Raw genomic sequence first — 23,640 nt, forward strand, 5'->3', positions numbered from 1 at the left:
AGTAAAATGAAACCCTCCTATCCACAGCTAAGGAAGCTGATCCTGTTTGATCTGCAACTACCATTGTGCTGCACATGTGATCAGTTATGACACCAGCCATTTGATAGTTTGACAGTTTGGTTAAGGACACAAGCAAATGTTACAGTTGGCAATCCCAGCATTCCAGGAATGTAACTGTTTTTTGAAACCCTTAAGTCGATGGGTATAGTTCCACTTTATGATTTACTGCTACTTAGGGGCTCTGGGCTTCAGCAAAATGCCAGCCTCCAGCAAGAAGAAACAAGAACAGTGCTGGAGGCAATTTACAGCACACACTGATTTTGGAAGCATAATTATTAATAAGGAATGTATGTTCCCTGCTAAAGAACATTATTTTTTATTACATTGTTATGGGTAAAGTTCCATTTTTAAAGGGGATCTTCAGTTTCTTAAAAAAAATTTTTAAGTCAGTGCTGGCATGCGTACTAATGGAAGCCAGCAAACCAACTGTTAACTCCTAGCGGCTTCACAGCTGGCCACCCTACTGCACGTGCATGAGCACTGGTCTCTTCACCGCTCCCGTGAGTTCTTCTGCCACAGGAGAGAGGACCTATTTAGCTCTTTGTTTATATTGCTGCTTGATGAATCATGACTTATAAGTGGTGTTGGTGTCCAATATTTGCATACTACATTCTAGCATTGAAACCCCCAACTAAAACTGCCAGTTTTAATAAATTGGTATCTGGCTTTCTTATTTTCATGTAGAAAGTTCTTCTCCTTCCTGAGAAAACTGTATATAATTTATAGTAATGGCGTGGGGGTGTCTGTGTTTTTTACCTAGTTAAATAGAAAAATGCTAGCAGGAAAAAATGAAGCTGCAAAAAAATAAATGCAAATAAGTAACTTTGCTCTCTCCGTCAACATAACAGGACAGGATCAGGATGGCTATGAATATGATCCCAATGGTGAAGATGCTACTCTGTCAGATCATGGTGATGTACAGCTTAGCGGTCCTTTTGTTTCTTATATTAAGGTAACCCTAATGCAGTGTTGATGAGCATTGACATCACCGTTATAAAATGCCCAATCATAAGATTTGCGCCATTGGTTTTTTAGGAACGTGGAAAGCTTTGTGACAAATTGGAGAAGGCAGAAGAGAATGATGAATGGGAAGAAGAGCAAAGGTATGTGGTTTAGTTCATTCTGGGGCAGTAGTTTAGAAGAAGTGGCTTTTGAGTTGATAACCAACTGACAGCCCTTTTGACCTTCCCTTTTAACTTCCTTGGCAGTTTAATTTTCTGAGTCACCTATTTTGCTTTCTGCATTTATCAAGGGCCTTAACCTGAAATATTGTAACCATGCTGCATATAAGCAGAACTATAGCCTTATAATTTAGTTTTATAGACTTCCTGGTTCCTGATCATTAGTACGGTGCCTGGGGCCCACAGTGAGAGAGTACACACATATGCAGCTCCATGAATAAAGATCTGCTTCTGTGAATCCACATATATGTATACACGCGGTGGGACGGGGTAAAAGTGGAGGCTTTCCAGGAAAAGCATTGTATCCCTCAAAACAGTTTAGATTTCTCTGGCATTCTGTATACAGATAGGCATATGAATTTTGTCAGGTTTAGAAAAAAAATGCAGCTTGAATTGGAAAGTTAATTCTTAATATAAAACACCAAAGCCCAACTCATGTCAAATGCCTTTTATTGATGTTTGTATCCCTGTTTAGTGAAAATTTCTCCATTCTGTTTGCTGGTTGTCAGTACCAGAAACGAGGAGAACACCCCCTTCTTTCTCAAGCACCCCACCCCAACAAGACCCATTTTCTTTTGATGAGGCAGATGATGATAATTGTGGGAATATGTAAATTTGTCAAGCTTTGAGCTTTGTTTTCCCTTCAGGCTTCAAAAAGAGCAGCTATTAGTAGAGGCGGAGGAAGAAGATGAAATAAAAGAAGTTACAGATCTGAGGAAAATAGCAGCACAGTTACTACAGCAGGAAAAGCACAACAGGTATGTATGACTCAGGATAAGCCTGTAGTGACTTTAATTTGGACTTTTGTGGACTTCAGTGACTTAAAGAATATGTACAGTTTTTTTTAACTTATTTGCTCCCTTAAAATATTCTTTAAATATTTATTTTTTTTGAGTCTGCAGAATCTCTCATCAATTTATATGTTATTATATACTGAAAAAATCATCTTTGACATGTGAATGACCACTAAACTAGCTTGTGATTGGCTGACAAGGCTCAGCATAATAGCTTTGGAATTGCGTATGTCCTTGGCTAAATTGTGATTGGCCAACCGGGCTCATCTAAAGGGTCCCTGTTTCTAAGTATTTTTTTTCTTTCATACATTCTGAAAAACCTACATGCTTTCTTATACTTCACAGGAGGCATGTGCTGTATAGAAATAATTATGTTAGGGTTTTTGAGATCCAGTTATGAGGAGCAACATACTTTATTTGTTTATAACAGAAGAGTGCACATATTCTTTGAGTCTCTTTTTTTGAACCATTTATTGTGGGCACTTAGCATGCAGTGCTGCAACATTTGAAACTCTCAGTTGTTTAACATTCCCATTTTAATTTCTCTTTCATTAAATGATTCTTTTTTTAATTTTAATCTATCTCTTCTCTTTTCCTTCTGCAAAACTAACATTTCCTTCGCTTTCTGATATCTCTTCTTTACTCCATCTTTGGGTTTGGTTGGCATGTTTGAAATATGGCTACAGACGGAGACCATTAAGTTATAGAACTTCATTCAGTGAAAAGCTCTTCCAGAGGACGAGAGCCGCTGGGCGGGCTTCAAGGTATCCCATTTGAGATTTATTGGGGCCTGTGACTTTGAGAAATACAACTTTCTTGCATTTAAAAAAATTTAAAGGAGAACTCCTGCTTAGATACATAGTTGAAATGAATGTATGCAAATTGTTTACTGTAACACTGCTTAACCCTTCCTGTGATTCACCATTCTCTGACACTCTATGTGACTAGGCCAATGGCACCTGTTGACCATTTCAGCTTTCTGTGTCACCTGCCTGCTCTTTGAACAGAGTGAACCCATTGTAAAATCATCTATGTGCTTGGTGTACTGTAGTTTTTTTTTTTTAAGGTTTTTTTTTTTTTTTGCGCTTCATACTTCTGAGGCACAGGCCAGGAATAAGTTTGCAGAGCCAGAAATTTTTCAGAGACAGAAAGTACTAAGTTTAGATGAATTTTTGCAAATAGAATTTTTAGGAGGAGCGAAATAGTATAAAATGATGATCTGCATGCATGCTAGGTACTGAAGCCATGCAAAGGAGGGCAACCCCAGAGCTTGTGCAAAATGGAAACCAAGTTGGCAATTGATGAATATAATGATATCCATTTAGCATTTCCTAACTTTTACATTTAAAAGTCCTTTTTAAGAGCATGCACTACAAGATTTTGGATGTTACCTTATTAAGGAAGGCCTCTTATGGAAACCCCTTAGATCAATGTTTTACTTTACTATGTGCTAGACTTATATAGCATCAAGGCTATGTCACACCCAACTACTATGAGTGACAATTTATTATGAGGGACACACTTAAGTAATTAACTGCTATAATGCTTCTTTATGGATTAGCATTCCGGTTAAAGGATTTTGCTTTAAAGGTCAAGTTACCTTTTTCAGAAAATAGATTATGCAATCGAGGTCTCATTAAGTATTACAACAACACTGTGCGGCTTTGTAGAATGTTCAATAATTTGTCATACCTATAGACCATTTTGACCCCCCCTGGAAGCCCAGCTAAAAAAAAAATCTGGTCAGCAATCCCCATGTCCTGCCTTATTGCCAGGATGAGAAAACCATTGATTTTTCACTCCTGTAATGCTGGAAGTGAGCTTCCATTGGTTTTAAATACCCAAGCAGGATATGGGAATTACTAACTGAGAGTTTTTCAGCCAGGTGTATGGAAGGGCTTTCAGGTATAAAATGTATAATATTTTACAAAGCTGCACAGTTTTTCTTTTTTAATTGAGACACACCTTGACTGCATATGCCATATTCTTGAAACGTTGAACTTTTCAGACCTGAAATATGAACAAAGCATATCCCTTTATAGTGTGTACTTGTCTCAATCCAGAGCACTCATGTAATTTTTGTCTGCTGCCTTGTTCCTTTGACATCAGCATGAATCACCTATGACAAGTTTTTCTGACATCAAGAGAAAAATGGTGACACTTTAAAAGAGAAGTATGGCATTTTGATTTTTTAAAAAATCATACTTAGAGCTATCAGACCGATGCTGCATCCACCTAAGTGTGAGAACTCAGCAATCACATGACCGCTGATCGCTGAGTTCTCACAGCCGTTCTGAGCAGAGTGTGGTGATTGTCAGCTGAAAACTGGTCACAGTAGTGCAGAACAAACTACACTCCTGTGATCCATAGGAGAAGTACAGCCAAAAGAGCTTTGCCTGTACTTCTTAAGCCCTCCTATTGATTTCATCCAGTAAACTAGCACAAAGCATTGCAATAGATCAATGCAAGGTAATGACAGATTGATTGCTGTTTAGTATGTGACTTTTCTTTATTAACCACTTCAATACCGGGCACTTATACCTCTTTCCTGCCCAGGACAATTTTCAGTTTTCAGCGCTGTTGCACTTTGAATGACAATTGCGCGGTCATGCAGCACTGTACTCATATGACATTTTTATCATTTTTTTCACACAAATAGAGCTTTCTTTTGGTGGTATTTAATCACCACTGCTAAATAAAACAAAAAACACCTGAAACTTTTGAAAAAAAAAGTACTTTTCTTCATTTCTGTTATATAATTTTGCAAATATATAACATTTCTTTTTTTTTTCAAATGATTCTATTATATTTTTTCTTTTTTTTTTTTACTATTTTATTTTTCAGCACACTGTGACCAAAGCAATACAATGTTACCATAGTAACATTGAACTACTCTGGGCAAGTGATCAGGATTTTTTTAATTTTTTTTTTAACACTTTGATAATACCAATGTATTTCATTGATATTTGCAGTTATTGTTATGAATGAAACTGATTCATTCAATCTTTTGTTGTGATTAGCTGTGATTGGGCAAAGCTGATCACATGATTCAGATGGGCTGTGATTGGCCCTGTCCCTATCATGTGACTGCCTTGACTAGTCAAAGCTAACAACATAATTGTATAGAATGGATGGCATGACCTCCCTCCTAGATTGTAAGCTCGAAAGAGCAGGGCCCTCGAACCCCTCGTGTATTGTCTTGTTACTGTATTGTCTCATGTTCTGTCCCCCACTATAATGTACAGCGCTGAGCAAACCTTTCTGGCGCTATATAAATACTGTATAATAATGACAGGAAGCCATCCATTGTATACAATTGACGTGATCTGCTGTGATTGGTCACATGACACTGGCAACAGGCCGGTGTAGTGATATGTCATCGGCTGTGTCCTGTCGACACAGCCAGTGACAGATTGTGCCACTACGTGGCCGCGTGAGTATCTCGTTTTGACAAGACGTCATATAACGCGCAGTCACAATGGCGAGTGGCCTGCCCGGCCATCGATCTGCTATAGGCTGGGTGGGAAGGTGTTAAGTCCTCACATATATCAGGAGTATCAGCAAGACCCCTATTGGGTCCAAGGGATGTGGTAGCTCATCAGAAGGCTAAGCAATATGGTCTAACATAGCTGTAACAGCGTATGGGAAGACTTACAACTTTAATGATTCACAAAATAGTTATATGGGAAATGTGTTTTGGGGGCCAATCCAACCCAGCCTTCATCAGGACTAAAAAACAAATGTAGAAGAATTTATAAAAAAAAGTGAATCTCTATCTATACTTACACATGATATGTATATACAATTCCAAATTTTCTAAAACTACTTCAAACAAATGCCATTATAAAGATATTTGACCATGAACCACATACCATATGAACTAAAAAATATGAACATATGCAAACTGTATGCTCAACTATGTGAATAGGAGGCGAAGAGGAGAACATTTCAAGTGCAAAATGAGATGCAAGCTAAAAAAAACAAAACAAAAAACCCAATGGAATATAAATGTTACAACTGTATAAAAATCATTCTTAAGCAAACAGATTCCTATCAAATCTAAGTTACAATATTGCATCCACCTCTAGCTCCTTGTAAAAAGTAACAGTAAAAGATTTTGAGAAAATATGTTAAATTATTAGAACTTGAATAGTTTTGGTAGAAAGAGTTATTAGAAAAAAATCAATACAAAAAAACAAACAAAAAAAGATAAACAATGAGGAAAAGTATTTGTCACATTACAAAGGACAGGAACTTAGGACAGGCATATAGGCAATATGAGAACTGTAAGACAGTTGAATTAGCTATGATGAACCTAGCGTATTTACCCATAGGACCAGTGATCTAAAAATAGTGTCCCAACATAAAATTAGCAGCATAACAATGCAGGTAAAAATATATAAAAATCCTCCTGCGCTTCAATGGATAATCCCTAACCTAAGCTGCTCACACCCACTCCTTGTACCAATAAGTGAAACACAAATAGATAACTAAATGGTGTGGCGCTAATAAATAACTAAATAACTGTGCATAACACAAACATAACAAAATATGATAAATAAATCACAAGTGGCACACAAACCAAGTGAATATTACCATAAAACCTGTAAAGTGGATACACAGGCAAAACCCCCCCTATCCCCAGCTGGGGGATCAAAACACAAATATGATAATCAGTGAATAAAGTGACTCCCTTCTCAGGGGAAAGCAATAAACTTATAAAAATATAAAGGTGCAACCCCTAATGGGGAAAAACTAGTACAAAGTGATGTGTGTTACAAAAACACTTAATCACAGCAAGACAAACAACATGTGATACATAAATGATGTTCAGTCCGTAAAAAAGTCCACTCTGACGAACTCTTGTGAACACGAATAAAACAGCAAATCGTGAAAGTGAAACTCGTGCCAGCAATCGTGATAAATCCTTAATGGCCTAAGTGCCCCCTCACCTCCTTACAGTGACCACATGGGCCAGCTCGCTTAATGGATCAACCACGTTCCTCACAGGAACTACCACGTTATTAGAAAGATGACCGCACTGGATAACATCTGTAGTGCCAATATTCCTCCTGAACTCCCTCCAACCACTGGATAGTCTTGCAATGCCGCTCACATCAGAGGATCATAATAGAAACAAAAAAGATCCTCCATAGTGTAAATCAGTAATTTATTTATGTAAAAACGCTGGAGAATGCCCACTCACATAGTAATGAATTCCAATCAGCCTTTCACCTCATGTAATGGGTGTACTGCGTAATTTCCTGGTGTCCCAATATGGCGCCCGCGCCGGAAGTGATGTCACCGCACACCAGACGTCCTGTCACGGCGTATCAACGCGTTACGTTACGGTAATCACGTGACTTCTTCAGGGTATCTGTCCAGCACTTCAGAGGAAAAGGATTTGGTGATACTTATTTCAAAAGATTGCAGAATGAGCAAACAGTGTGGCCAGGCAGTGGGGAAAGCGAATAGAATTCTAGGATGCATCACTAGAGGGGTCACCAGCAGGAGGAAGGCTGTCATCATTCCCCTATATAGATCTTTAGACCTCATTTAGAATACTACGTCCAGTTCTGGAGATCTCACTTACAAAAAGATATTGATAGTACAGAATGAGTCCAGAGATGGATAACAAAAACGATGAAAGGTCTGGGGGATTAAACATATCAAGAGCAACTTCAGGAACTTAACATGTACAGTCTGGAGGAAAGAAGGGAAAGGGGAGCCATGACTGAAACCTTTCAATACATCAAGGAGGTGAATAAGGTTCAAGAGGGCAGTATTTTCAACACAAAACCAAAATCAAGAACACGAGGACATGACCTTAAACTAACTGGAGAAAAGTTCAAAACTAATCTCAGAAAGTACAATTTTATTGAAAGGGTAGTTGATGCTTAGAATAAACGTCCATGCTTTGGACAGGCATAGATCTGTACTCAGACAAAAAGGTTAACAAAAATAAAACGCCCCCCCCCCCAAAAAACAAAAAACTAAGAAATCAGGTAGACTTGATAGACCACTCGCTCGTTTCCTGCCGTCACTTTTCTATGTTTCTATGTAAGTATCGATGGACTACAAGTGTGCTGAGAGCCAATTGACACCAGGTGGTTTTTTTTCCTTAGCACAGCTCAGTGTGAGACAAGTCACTGATTGCTGCCCTTGTAGTCCATTGAGAACTACAAGTTCATCTACTGTTTTGGCAGACAGGACTTGTAGCCTATTCATTCATAGATCACTCGTAAATGTGACAACAGTTGTGGGATAGAGAAACTCCTGCAAGCTGTTAAGGGGAAGGTAGGGACTCTGGGTAGATGCTTAGGGACTTGTTACATATTACACCCTATATATGGTGAATAAACACCCTAAATAAAGGTGAACTTGGCCTTTAACCCTTTCCCTGCCAGGTCCATACAGCGTACGGACCTACAGCACTGCTTCTAGCTGGCCAAGTCTGTACACACATGCATTTCTCCTTTGCTGTAAGCTCATGGTAACTTCAGTTGCCATGAACTTGTAGCAGAATTGTTCAGCAGATGCTGCTGAAAAAACAGATAGCTGTCACCTAAAATGCCCCCCCAACTCTTTCTTACCCTGTGCCTCACCTCCCCTATGATTCCCCCCCTCGCAAACCCCAATTCCCTTGTGGCTGCCCTTCAGCTATTGGTGGCTTCCTTCCTGCCTACTTTGGGCAGAGGGGTTGTCCATAAATAGATTCCAAGCCCCCGATTCCCCCCCCCCCCCCCCGTTCTGACCACACTTCTATCACCCCACCTCCGTGATGGCTCACCCTCCTACTTCTCACGCTGGCTGCAGCCGTTGACAAATCACTGAGTTCTGTTTAGACCCCTGATGTCTCTCAAAAGCCCCCACCCCCCAAATAAAAAATAAATAAAAATTTACCTGTGCAAAAAAAAAAAAGGCTCCATATACACTGAAACATTTTTCTGCTATACGTGGCAAAAACACTTGTGAACGCGATACCGTGTTTAGTCGTGTTTAGCTCTTGGATGTTTATTAATTTCATTGGTCAGAGTACTTGCCATTGAAATGAATAAACACCTAAGTGCTGAATACGGTTAGCGCTTTGACACATTTAGACTCGTCTTTGGCGCATTTAGTGTTCTTTAGCCAAAACGTTCCTTTCCTGAACGCGATTCTTCTACATTCAGGAGAGGGATGTTTAACTGGATCTAAACTCTGCTGCTGTTAAACTCTGATAAAGTCTTTGTGTCTCTTACATAAGTTGAGTTCAGGGGCATTGGCAAAAAAAAGCCAAAAGCTCTTGGAATCATATTTATGAGCATAGCAAGGCATAATACAGCGACACAATGTTTATCTGCATAGGAATGCACAGGTATTCCGTACATCCCCATACAGACAGTCCCATTGATGTAATTTGGGACACAGCAGGTGCACGGGAATGCACAGGTGTTCCCATCCATATCAGTTGGGATGCAGTGGCTGGATCGACACAGGTACTGCTCCCAACTTGACATCCGTGTAGGTGTCCCTAACTCACACTGTCTGCGTTTGGGGCCATACACCTGCATAGATGTCAGATCTATCCTTGCAGCTGTGTCCCAGTTAACATGAATTAGACTGCCTGCACAGGGATGAACAGAACACCTTTGCATCCCCAGGTAAACACGGCCCTCCATAGGCGTACACTTTACCACACCTCATTGAACAAGTCCTTAGTGGGAATTTTGTAAGTTATGTTGTGGTTTTGTGTGAAAATAAGGATTTTCTTTTCAGGGATTTTATTCAGTTTAAATAAACAATGGTGCGCAGAGGTACACAGATATAATAGTACAAACATACATTAGTATTAAGGAGGGAGGCAACCTGCTTCCCCAGAGTAACAGTGGGATGAAGAGAGAAGCAACATAATACAAATGACCATTTGAGTGTTCAATCAGAGGGTGTCTTATTCTGCTCTATGAAGGTGACTGGAGGAGGCCATTTTAAAAGGTATAACATAGCAAGAAACAAAAACTACAACAAGGGTGCAAATCCCATATTGAGGGAAACCGTTAAATTAAGAACATGAGCTAACTTTGCTGGAATACAGCGTAAACAGAATTCTGTGTTATCAAGGAGGGGGTGGGTGGGAGGGGGGCTTGGGAAGGTAGATGTAAGTAGGGTGAGGGGGCGTACCTGTCATCCCCTGTGAGTGTAGGCAGAGCAGTGCTTTGTATATTCATTTTACGTATCATCTAGGTATGTGTAGGCTGCTCTCGCATGAAATCAGCTGAATCCAGGTAATGTAACCAACAGGCCCACGTGTGAGTAAATTTAGTAGGTGTATCATGCGTTGTGTTGATAAGCTCCTCCATTTCGGCTGTTTGCCAGATGCGTTGGAACCATTCCGCAATGGACAGGGTTTTAAGAATTCCATTTTAGTGGAATGCAGCATCTGGCCACATTGACTAAATGCATAGCCTGAGACCTCTGGTAAACGAATCGAGGAAGAGAAGAATAATGTAGGAGGTATTGTGCCGGCGTACAATCCAGGGTGTATGTGGTAATTTTGGCAATAATGTCTTGTACCCTTTTCCAGAATGATTGTAGTTTGGGGCACTCCCAGCAAGTGTGCAACAATGAGCCCGATGCGGAAATTGAGTGGGAGATTTTGTGAAGGAGTTCAGGGGTTTTGTACCAGGGAAAAATAGTTTGTATCCCATTTCTTGTGTGTTTACATTTACAGATCCTTTGTGTAGATGGAGCAGAATGTGTTCCCAGTCATCATCAGAAAGATCGAGAGACAGTTGTCGTTCCCAATGTTTATTTTAGTGTATTTCTAGTGAAAACAATGATTTGATAAACATTTGCATATCACGGGGCTCTAAAAATCACATGCTTTCAAAAAATATATGGTTTGGGGGGATCCTTTACAAACTGAAAGCTGTAAGAGAAAAATAAAAAAGCAATGGAAAAATTGTAAAAATGATCTGGCCACCTGGGTTTAAAAGTGGAGCGCAGGGCCTGACAGCGAAAATGGTCAAAGAAAGAGGAGGGGATGCACGTTCCTAGTAGCTGGGAGGAGTTTAGAGGTTACAAACAATGAATGACAGAAGGGAGCAAGTGCATATCGATAACACATGGAAGGAACGGGGAAGTGATAATTAAAGGGAGAGATAGTTTGTTATAGAAATGGAGGTGATGTGCCCATGTACACTTGAATGAATGAGCTGGGGAAGAAAAGCCTATAATGAGAAGAGTACAGTATATGTATGACTTCAGAACAGGAAATAAGGTGATAAAACGTGAGCGATGTTGACAGAACTGAGAAAAGCTCAGACAGAAGTTAGGCCTGCAACACCATCAGTAGAAATGTGAAAATAGAAGATGCTGATATTGTTAAACTGTCTGAATTAAAACTAAAATTTAATATATGGATTATTATAATACAGGATTTATACAGCGCCAACAGTTTGCTCAGCACTTTACAATATAACGGGAGACAATACAGCAACAATACAGTTCAATACAAGAGGGATTTGAGGGCCCTGCTCCTTGGAGCTTACAATCTAGGAGAAAAAAACAATAATGAATAGTGTTGAGAACATGTGAAGAATATGATCTCATGGGAAAAAACACTCTGTAATAGAAAAGTATCCAATTCAAACAAACAGAAAAGGGGTGAGAATTGTTGAATGAGTACAGTAAATGTCAGATTACGATCAGTAAACAAAGTGACAAAGTTTTCTATGTGGACTTTGGCATGCACCTAAAGTGTTTGTAAAGGTATTTTTTTATTAAGATAAATGTTATACTTACCTGCTCTGTGCAGTGGTTTTGCACAGAGCAGCCCTGACCTTTTTCTTCTGAGGTCCCCACCTGGCACTTATGGCCACTTTTTGCTCGTAGGAAGTGTACTGAGACCCTATGATCTTTAAAGTACAACTCAAGGCAGAAACTTTTTTCCGTTTTAAATGGAGTGAAGAGAAATTAGAACACCTGTCAGGTTTTTATTGCTGTCTGTGTCACTGTTGGGGAAATTCACATTCTGTATCTGCTCTTGTGACAGTTATCAGTGAAAGTGGAAGAAAATCCCTAATTTTGGCTTGTCACCAGAGCAAGAATAGAAGGGAAATCTTCCAATGGGGACAGCAGTTCTGGTGACAACGGATTTTGGAGGGATTTCCTCTTGTTCACTGTTTTTGACTATTGGATAGAAAGTGAAGGGAAATCTCCACAATGGGACACAGATGGCAAAAACAACTGACGGGTTATAACCCTCTCTCACTCTATAAAAGTGGAACTAAAAGCAAAACTTTTTTTTTTTTTTTTTTTTGAAACTCCCAAATTCATGTTAAACTGATGCCTATTCTGCCTTTGTCTAAATATCTATATTGCCCTGCATGAAAAATGACACTCCAACAGAGTAATCCACGTTACCCACTTTGGCTTTTTTGCTCTTTTGTAAAGTAGGTGAAAACTGTAAAACACATACCTATGTTGTGTTTAAATTAAAGTGCTTGACACTGCATTTTGACTCCTGTTTCAGATTGGCAATCGGAGATTACAAGTCTAGACAGCCCAGTTCTAGTAGAGATCTTGGTCTGCAAGTTCTTTGGTGTGTGATGTTGGAAACTCCACTGATGTCAAGCTGTAGCTCAGATCTCCACCTATCTGTTGTTAGACTTCAAATGTACTGATTGCACAGGAGATGTGGAAGAAGTTATCCTCCATACCTTCTGTGTTCTCAAATATGTCAGATCTACTAGTATATAACTTACACAGGGAGACAGGTATTGCTATTTGTACAGTGGTTCTAGTGCTGATGTGATGTGTTTTGTGCTCTTTTTAGTGGCCCACCTGGAGACCACTCCCAATTGTCACCATGCAGCTGGCCGGTAAGGAACAATATTTGATAAACATGTTTCATTCCCAGACACCCTGAATGTTTGCGATTCTGAAAAATGAATGTGTTCTTTCGCTTGTAGTGTGTAGTTTAGCTCACTCATGCTGGCAGGTCCTCCAGTGTGGGGTGGTTGTAGCAAACACAAAGGTATGGTCCTGGATAATATTTTTATACAGTAATTACAGCGTAGGCAAAGCATGTAGCTAGACTTAAGCTTAATTTATACGCATTTCAAAATAGGATCAGAAAGGGGATAAAGGAATGGAGCCCTTCCTGAATCATGTAGAAATAAAGCTTCTGAAGTGTAGCTACATGCTTCTGCCTGCATTTTAATTACCACATGGAAGCATTTATCCAGGACCGTATCTTTGTGATTGCTACGAACAAGCCACATCAGGGAACTTTCCAGCATAAGTGAGCTTAAAGGAGAAGTAGAGCCAAAGCTCTTTTGCACTACTGTAACCCGTTTTCAGCCAGCTAAAGCCCACTGTCAGCTGACATCACTGAGCTGGTCTGGACTCTGGAGATAACCCGACTTTAATGCTGGCATCCACCTAGATGCCTGGACCAGCAGCACTAGAAGGGCAAGCAGAGAGCTGGGACTGACAGTTCCTGACTCTCTACTCGGGGAAGACTTAGAACTGAGAAATCAGTGGTCTTTGATCACTCTGTTCTTCGCCTTAGAAAGGTCTAGGAGCCCGATGCAGCATCCTCTTAGGTGAGTATTAATGTGTTTTTTTGTTTTTTTTTGTATTCACGAACTTCTCTTTTAACCTGCACATGTGTGTATAAACGGCCATTGAATAAATAGAACCATATATTCACCCTGTGTTTTTTCTAATTGAGAGAGGTATTCTTAGAAGCACTTTACCATTTGTAAATTTCTTTTAGGTACACCAGGGGTGTAGCTACACTGATTTGTGAACTAAGCCTTATCATGTTCAATTAGAATGCCATAAAGGACCACTATTCTGAACATATTGTATGTTAATTGCTGTGATTATTACAGACAGGGAAATTATTCAGATAAAGGAACAACTAAAATGTGGAAAATAGTTGGTGTTCAAAAGCCCCTTTTTTTTTTTTTGCTTCACTTTCTGTTAACCTAGTGACTGTGAATAACATTTTGATTGCATCATGTCTGACCCTTTCTTGTTATTGCCAGCCGCTGTGCAAATTATTTTGTTGTATTTTCTCTTTTTTTTTAAAAATTTGGTGTGATAGAGTTGTTTAAGGATCTTCAGACTTACAAAATTAAGAAAACAAGTTTTAACTGTGCATGTGTGATTCAGGGGTGTATGAAGAATGGAAACATTGGGCAGACCATCTATGTTGCAAAAGCAAGATGGCCTGTTGTCACTTAGTGGGCCTTTTTAATCTTTTTTTTGTCACCAAAGTTTAAGTCCATGCGTTTTAAGACATCTATGTGCATTTCCTAATTTTATCTGCAGATGTAAATTTGCCCATATCAGATATTCAGTTTTAATACTTTATATAAAGAAAGGAATCAGATTGGCTTCTGTGGATAGTGGCTGCACTTTTGCGTTTTTTTTTTTCTACATCGGCTCCATTACAGCCTCTGTGACTAAAGCGAAATATATTTACTTTGCATAGTCTTTTTCTCATTGATATCCCATTCTTGTCTATTTCTGCAGGGAGGAGAAAAGGATAGAAGTAATGAGCGAGGCTGGCCAGTAGCAGAGAGTGCAGTGTGGCAGACAGAAGAAAGGCGAAGGTCTAAGCAGACAAGGAAGGAATATTTCAAGGTATTTGAATATGTAATACAGTGTTTTTAACATGCTGCTTACATTAAAATTCTTTTTTTTTCCCTTACATTTTTCTAGTTATTGCTGCTCTCTTAACTTGCTGTTTTTTTTTTTTTCTGTATAACCCTTTTGACTTTGCACGCTCTTTGTATTCCCACACAAAGCTGATCAATGTATCACTGTCCTTGAAAAGCAGTCCATGTATATTTTTATGTCTTTGGCTTCTAAACAGTATATAGATCCATTTGTAAAGCAAATTTTTACAAAGCTTTTCTTTTAAAAGCGACCTTCAGTTCCTATGTCTGCATGTTGAAAACACCACTGCATCATTGGTGACACTCACTTTAACCCTTTCTTGACCAGAGGCCACTGAAACCTAGATGCCAGGACCAAATTTAGTAGCATTGGTTAATTTGACAATACCTCTATAATTCACCTACCAAAATCTTTTTACAGGCCTATAATGCTTTTATATATAGGGTGTTAACATGTTTGCTCATGATTTGTATTATGAGATGACAATTAGACAATTTGTTTTGTTGTTGTTTTAGTCTTAATTTTTTATCCTATTTTGTATATATATATATGTTTACTATTTTACTGTAATGCACAGTGGCAGCTGCAGGTGGTCACCTTTTACAGTGGCAATGCTGTTGTCCTGTAAATGAATTGATTTTGACTGATTCAACTGGCATTCAGCATCACTGTAAATGACACCTAACTCCCACAGTCTAACTTTTTTTTTTTCTTTGTTTTGTAGAATCCACAATTCCATGACACAAGGTTGTGGCTAGTATCCTCACACCCTTTTTCTCATGAACCTCAGTTGCATTTTAACAGACATATCACTAGATGGCAGTATTGGCCTGGAAACACTATATTATATACATATACTGTACATATACACTGCTCAAAAAATTAAAGGAACACTTTGAAAACACATCAGATCTCAATATGGAAAATATCATTCTGGATATCTATAGTAGTATGAATTGGGTAATGTGTTAGGAATGTAAGGATGCACAATTGTTTGATTGAAATTTAAAATGATCAACCTACAGAGGACTGAATTCAAAGACACCCCAAAAATCAAAGTGAAAAATTAATACAGCAGGCTAGTCCATTTTAAAGTAATATCTAAAATGTGTCGCGCTTCACACTTTTGTATTAAATCAATAAATAACTTGTGACACACAATAATATAAGCGTGACAAAACTGTGCTCTTCAAACAGTGCAATATTTTGTGCAAAAACGCATATAAATATATAAAAAATATAATCGTAAAATTAATATGAAGTCCACTCTGTGCTTCCAATCTTGCTAGTGTCTATAAAAATAATATTAAAAATAAAATAACAATTGATTCCCCCTGCTGAAGCCACGTGACCCTGTGGCGTAATGCGTAGGGGAGGGGCTCTGATGTCACAACGCTGATGCGGTTAGCGGCAAATACAAACTGAGGACCTGAGCATACGATATTCGTTTGAAACAGCACTTTAACATGTGAGTGCGGAATTCTTTTCTTTAATAAAAAGCAACTAAATTTTAAAGGATAAGGCACTATTGTTATTCCTCTTTCTATGATATTCCACAATACCGGGAGGTGGAAGCCATACACAGATTCACCTCATCCATCCACCGAGGTTTAGTGTGGATAGAAAAGGAGTGAGGGAGACCCCTGGTGGGAGAAAGGCGGTAACACAAGCATATCCATTTGAATTTGGGAAACAAGCATTCAACATGGAAAACACCTTTGAGTCCTGATGGGACAAAAAGCGATATTAGCCACTTAGTCTGGCTAATTGGTAAGGTGAGCGTACATCTACCCTTGAGCACCGGGAGTGTGGCACGGCACATTATTTTTATAGACACTAGCAAGATTGGAAGCACAGAGTGGACTTCATATTAATTTTACGATTATATTTTTTATATATTTATATGCGTTTTTGCACAAAATATTGCACTGTTTGAAGAGCACAGTTTTGTCACGCTTATATTATTGTGTGTCACAATTTTATTATTGATTTAATACAAAGTGTGAAGCGCGACACATTTCAGATATTACTTTATACTTTTTTACACAAAATATGAGTATGTGTTTAGTGTTGATGCATCACAATTTTATTAACAATTGTTAAGATTCACATCTTTATAAGATTGTTGCACGTAATAGAGAGAATATCACATTTTAGCTCACGAGCATCACTTTTATTAGGCTAGTCCATTTTGCTGACATTTCATTGCAGCAACTCAAAATGGTGCTCAGTAGTTGGTATGGCCCCCACATGCTTGTATGCATGCCTTACAACGTTGGGGCATGCTCCTAATGAGATGATAGATGGTGCCCGGGGGTATTTCCTCCCAGATCTGGACCAGGGTATCACTGAGCTCCTGGACAGTCTGAGGTGCAACCTTTCAGTGTCGGATGGACTGAAACATGATATCCCAGAGGTGTTCTATTAGATTTAGGTCAGGCGAATGTGGGGCCATTCAGTGGTATAATTTCCTTCATCCTCCAGCAACTGCCTCCATACTCTCGTGTAGGGTCTGACAATGGGTCCAAGGATTTCATCCTGATACCTAATGGCAGTCAGGGTGCCATTGTCTAGCCTATGAAGGTCTGTGCGTCCCTCCATGGATATGCCTCCCCAGACCATCACTGACCCACCACCTAAAGGGTCATGATGAACAGTGTTACAAGCAGCGCAATGTTCTCCATGGCTTCAATTGTCCTTTCACGTCTGTCACATGTGCTCAGGGTGAACCTGCTCTCATCTGTGAAAAGCACAGGGTGCCAGTGGTGGACCTGCCAATCGAGCTGTATGGTGCCGGGCAGTGAGCACAGGGCCCACTAGAGTACGTCAGGCCCTCAGGCCACCCTCATGAAGTCTGTTTCTGATTGTTTGGTCAGAGACATTGACATCAGTGGCCTGCTGGAGGTCATTTTGTAGGATTTTGGCAGTGCTCATCCTGTTCCTCCTTGCACAAAGGAGCAGATACCGGTCCTGCTGATGGGTTAAGGACCTTCTATGACCCTGTCCAGCTCTCCTAGAGTAACTGCCTGTCTCCTGGAATCTCCTCCATGCTCTTGAGGCTGTGCTGGGAGATGCAGCGAACTTTCTGGCAATGGCATGTATTGTTGTGCCATCCTGGAGAAGTTGGACTGCCAGTGCAACCTCTGTAGGGTCCAGGTATTGCCTCATGCTACCAGTAGTGACATTGACCATAGCCAAGTGCAAAACTAGTTAAAAAACAGAAAGGTGAGTAGGGAAAAAATGTCAGTGTCCTCCACCTGTAAAAGCATTCATGTTTTGGGGGTTGTCTCATTGTTGTCCATCTAGTGCACCTGTTGTTAATTTCATTAACATCAAAGCAGCTGAAACTGATTACCAACCCCGTCTGCTACGTAACTGACCAGATCAAGTCAGTGTGTATGTGTAAGCTGCAGTACCCATGCCAAGGGATCTCTGTATCTACTGCAGTCCTAACTCTGTATTTCCAGAGATTCCATAGTAGGAGCACATATACAGTTAGGTCCATATGTATTTGGACACAGGAACAATTTTCATACTTTTGGCTTTGTATGCCACCAGAATAAATTAAAATGAAACAATCCAAATGAATTTGAAGAGCAGACTTTCAGGTTTAATTCAAGGGGTTGAACATAAATATCAAGTACACATTTTAGGAACTGCAACCATTTTTATACACAGTCCCTCCATTTTCAGGGACTCAAGTGTAATTGGAAAAATGAATATAATCATAAATAAAATGTTCATTTTTAATATTTTGTTGTAAATCTTTTACTGGCAATGACTGACTGAAGTCTGGAACCCATGGATGTTACCAAAGACTGGGTTTCCTCCTTTCTGGTGCTTTGCCAGGCTCTTACTGCAGCTGTCTTCAGTTGTTCTTTGTTTGTGGGTCTTTCTACCTTTTTAGTTTTGCCTTCAGCAAGTTAAATTCATGCTCAATTGGGTTGAGATCAGGTGATTGACTCGGCCATTGCAGAATTTTCCACTACTTTTCTTTCAAAAGCTCCTGGGTTGCTTTTGCAGTGTGTTTTGGATCATTGTCCATCTGTACTGTGAAGCGCCGTCCAATCAACTGTGCTGCATTTGGCTGAATCTGGGCTGACAGTACAGTGGGGCAAAAAAGTATTTAGTCAGCCACCAATTGTGCAAGTTCTCCTACTTAAAAAGATGAGAGGCCTGTAATTGGCATCATAGGTAGACCTCAACTATGAGAGACAAAATGAGAAAAAAAATCCAGACAATCACATTGGCTGATTTGGAAAGAATTTAATTGCAAATTATGGTGGAAAATAAGTATTTGGTCAATATCAAAAGTTAATCTCAATACTTTGTTATATATCCTTTGTTGGCAATGACAGAGGTCAAACATTTCCTGTAAGTCTTCACAAGGTTGGTACACACTGTTGCTGGTATGTTGGCCCATTCCTCCATGCAGATCTCCTCTAGAGCAGTGATGTTTTGGGGCTGTCGCTGGGCAACACGGACTTTCAACTCCCTTCAAAGGTTTTCTACGGGGTTGAGATCTGGAAACTGGCTAGGCCACTCCAGGACCTTGAAATGTTTCTTATGAAGCCACTCCTTCGTTGCCCGGGCGGTATGTTTGGGATCATTGTCATGTTGGAAGACCCAGCCACGTTTCATCTTCAATGCCGTTGCTGATGGAAGGAGGTTTGCACTCAAAATCTCACAATACATGGCCCCATTCATTCTGTCCTGTACATGGATCAGTCGTCCTGGGCCCTTTGCGGAGAAACAGCCCCAAAGCATGATGTTGCCACCCCCATGCTTCACAGTAGGCATGGTGTTCTTTGGATGCAACTCAGCATTCTCTCTCCTCCAAACACGACGAGTTGTGTTTCTACCAAACAGTTCTATTTTAGTTTCATCTGACCATATGACATTCTCCCAATCCTCTTCTGGATCATCCAAATGCTCTCTAGCAAACTTCAGATGGGCCCGAACATGTACTGGCTTAAGCAGGGGGACACGTCTGGCACTGCAGGATCTGAGTCCCTGGCGGCGTAGTGTGTTACTGATGGTAGCCTTTGTTACGTTGGTCCCAGCTCTCTGCAGGTCATTCACTAGGTCCCCCCGTGTGGTCCTGGGATTTTTGCTCACCGTTCTTGTGATCATTTTGACCCCACGGGGTGAGATCTTGTGTGGAGCCCCAGATCGAGGGAGATTATCAGTGGTCTTGTATGTCTTCCATTTTCTAATTATTGCTCCCACAGTTGATTTGTTCACACCAAGCTGCTTGCCTATTGCAGATTCAGTCTTCCCAGCCTGGTGCAGGTCTACAATTTTGTTTCTGGTGTCGTTCGACAGCTCGTTGGTCTTCACCATAGTGGAGTTTGGAGTGTGACTGTTTGAGGTTGTGGACAGGTGTCTTTTATACTGATAACAAGTTCAAACAGGTGCCATTGATACAGGTAATGAGTGCAGGACAGAGGAGCCTTTTAAAGAAGACGGTACAGGTCTGTGAGAGCCAGAAATCTTGCTTGTTTGTAGGTGACCAAATACTTATTTTCCACCATAATTTGCAAATAAATTCTTTCCAAATCAGCCAATGTGATTGTCTGGATTTTTTTTCTCATTTTGTCTCTCATAGTTGAGGTCTACCTATGATGCCAATTACATGCCTCTCATCTTTTTAAGTAGGAGAACTTGTACAATTGGTGGCTGACTAAATACTTTTTTGCCCCACTGTATATCTCTAAACACTGCAGAATTCATCCGGCTGCTTCTGTCTTTTGTCACATCATCAATGAACACCAATAACCCAGTGCCACTGAAAGCCATGCATGCCCATGCCATCACTCTGCCTCCACCATGCTTTACAGATGACGTTGTGTGCTTTGGATCATGAGCTGTTTCAAGCCTTCTCCACACTTTTTTCTTCCCGTCATTCTGGTACAGATTAATCTTAGTTTCATCTTTCCAAGAATGCTTTTCCAGAACTGGTCTACCTTTTTTAGATGTTTTTTGGCAAAATCTAATCTGGCCTTTCTATTCTTCAGGCTTAAGAATGGTTTGAACAGAAAGAAACAAAAAAAGCTGCGCAAATAGTGAATAAATGAAAAAAGCTGCTGGCAGACAATCAGGTCAATTGTACACAAATATTATAAATAAATTGCCGCACTCAAATGTTGCAACTAAGGCAACCATATAAGTGATAATATAAATATATAACACATCACAGTCCCTTGCTACATTATGATCTTTAGCGTACCTTTCACGCTGTAGTCCCCTCTTTAAAGAAGTCCCACAGTGTCCTCAGTTCCACTTCACATCACTGCCCCCCTTTACATCACAGCGCCCGTTAACAAAACACTGTGTCTCCTGACACAACACAGTGCCCCTAACACAACACAATGCTCCTAAAGCACACCTCACCCCTAACAACACAGCGTCCTTGAACACAACACAGCACCCCTAGCGCAACACAGCACCCCTCCAAATTCAAGATGATAATGGACAGGTTAAAGGATAGGAGGACTGCTAATTCCTACCTTGCTCAAAGTGAGAAAATCCCTTTCTTGTAAGGTCTGCCATTGAACTTCCTATGTCTTTCTAGGATCTAAATCTGGTTCTTTGGGTTCTTCCAAGACCTCTCTTTGAACCATTTCGGAATGATCCCTTGAAAGATCTCACCAGTTAGTTGGCCTGTTTCTTTTTTTTATCTTGCGTAGTGATTCTTAGTCCTGGGACCCAGATCCTTCTTCTTCCCCAAAGTGATCTTTTCCTTTTACCTCACTGAGGATATTATCCTCCCTTCCCTCTATCCTGCCCCAACGATTCCATTGTGTGGATGTGGTATGAACAGTTAGGGTTTACCATGCTGCAACATCTTCCTTCAAAAAGACTAATTCTTCCTTGAGGGTCCCAAGAAGGTTTACTAGGTGGCTTAGGCAGCCAATTTCCAAGCATATGCCCTAAATGGAAGGTTCCCTTTCATCAGAGCAAAATCCGCCAGATTTCTTGGACCTTTCAGCATTAAGCTTTAATTTTGTAGGTCTACACAGCAGCCATCTTGTTCTCTGTTCATATCTTCTCAAAGTTTTACTGGATGGATCTTCAAGCCTCAGCTGATGCAAGTTTCAGGCACAAGGGACTTCAAGTTCTCAGCTGAGTGTTTTCAGGTCTGTTGATCTTTGTTTTCTTGTGGGCTTGTTTGCCATAGTTATGTTGTTGCCCAACCCTCAGTTTATTCCTTGGGAAGTCCCATGGTCTACTCGTACTACAGATTTTGTGTCCTGTACTCTATGATTGAGATGATGAGAAGTTTGGCTTACCTGCAAATTCAATATCTTGGCGTACCGTATAGGACATGGGTCTCTCCCCCCATTCTGGTTCTCCTTATTGCTTGCTGAAAAACGGAAGTCCCACAGAGTGGGAAGTGTTGTGAGGAAGCATTGTGGGGTGTTCTCAGCTAAACCTTGTCCAATTTTGAAGGTGGCCGCATTCAAAACATGTTCTTTGACTACAGATCCTGTGTCCTGCACTGTACAAGATATGGAATTTACAGGTGTGTCAAAATTCCCATTTTCTCAGGGCAGTGAAGTCACCAAGAAGTGAAGAAAGAGAAAAACAGGTCAGCCATAGCAGCCATCATATTTAGAAGAAATTTGGGTTTAAAGATAATAGCCATTAGATAAAGTTGTTATAACAAACATTTTAACATATTTCTGGTCTATCCACCCCCATTCCTTTTGTGGAGTCCTATGAAACAGTATCCATTTACTGTTGGAGATGGAGATCCCAACAATATTTGGAAGTGGAATGGCTGCTTCCATAGTTAACTGATACCTTTTTTTCAAAGTTTATTTTTAGTTGATATTGAAAATAATGTGATACAATGTGCAAGCTGTAACTATAATCTACCTCAAGATGGCACTGAAGTTCATGTAGTTGAAAACTGCCATTTTTGCCTTTTCAAGTGTATGTTTTGTGTGTGCTGTATAGTTTTATTGCATTCTAAAGACAAATTTCAGCAGTAATGTGGAATACAGGGATGTTTTTTGATCTAGTAGTCTCTCTAAGATTATCTTGTTTTCAATAAAATTTAGATATGAAATAAACTGTTACTGAATGACAAAATTATTAGACAAAAGTTCTATAACTGCAAGTAGGGAACTAGCATGTACTGTATGTAAAGGTTTACTTCACTATATGGCTATAATTATTACAATGTTGGGTTTACAGATTACCTCTCATTTAACCTACATATGTGGTAAAAAAACAAATGAAGATTTACATGGGTGAACAGCCAAGACCTCATAGGTGCCCTCACAAATAAGAGTGTTCTGTAAGCACCTGAATTCTTTTGGTACTATGGTGTCCGTTTATGAACCAGCGGTAAATGATCGCTGCTCAGTTCTCCGGCATTCTCGGAGAACACAGTTCTCCTGTGAATGCCTTTTATGAAGCGGTGTAGATCAGTTCTCCAAACAAAGGGAGAACGATCTACAAACGGTGGAAAACGGCTGCTTTTACTAATCTCACGAGATTACAGTAAGAGATCAGTTTACTAAGCAGAGGTAAATTATCGCTGCTTAGTTTGCGGTTCCTCAGATTCTCCAGCTCTGGGCTGGAGAATCTGGAGGGAGAACACAGATCTCCAGTGAAGGGCTGACATCGCTCCTCGCTGATCTCCTGAGTGTCATAAACTGCGAATGACCAGAGAGTAGCTGCGATCCTCTCAATCGCAGCTATTCTCTGTGTCATAAACGGACACCTACGTAAGAACATTTTATCTCCTATCCCGAGAATTTAAAGACTCTTAACCAATTTCACTTCCCCCATAGCAGCATAAGAGCAGCTCAAATTATTTTATTAAAGCATGCAGTAGACTTTTTGGGTGCAGCGTTTGACCTTTACTGCTACTTTATAATCCTTTATGCTTTGCTTTTATTATGGGAGTGTTATAAAGTGGT

General features: G+C 40.0%; 1 protein-coding gene across 3 annotated transcripts in view; it reads left to right on the plus strand.

Annotated features, from left to right (window-relative positions):
- Positions 1 to 23,640, plus strand: part of LRCH2 (leucine rich repeats and calponin homology domain containing 2) — a 153,120-nt gene that overhangs the window by 72,704 nt on the left and 56,776 nt on the right. For 2 of the 3 annotated variants that reach the window (XM_089657979.1, XM_089657980.1), the window contains exons 9-14: positions 909 to 1,012; positions 1,096 to 1,163; positions 1,889 to 1,999; positions 2,722 to 2,799; positions 12,852 to 12,897; positions 14,561 to 14,671. In XM_089657979.1, the coding sequence (XP_089514105.1) occupies positions 909 to 1,012; positions 1,096 to 1,163; positions 1,889 to 1,999; positions 2,722 to 2,799; positions 12,852 to 12,897; positions 14,561 to 14,671 (518 nt within the window). The remainder of the gene's footprint in view (positions 1 to 908; positions 1,013 to 1,095; positions 1,164 to 1,888; positions 2,000 to 2,721; positions 2,800 to 12,851; positions 12,898 to 14,560; positions 14,672 to 23,640) is intronic. The other variant, XM_089657981.1, reaches the window with a different exon arrangement.

Source organism: Staurois parvus, unplaced genomic scaffold (genome assembly GCF_062004578.1).
Source record: "Staurois parvus isolate SC_StPar_1 unplaced genomic scaffold, SC_StPar_1.0 ptg001045l, whole genome shotgun sequence".
Taxonomy (NCBI): Eukaryota; Metazoa; Chordata; class Amphibia; order Anura; family Ranidae; genus Staurois; species Staurois parvus.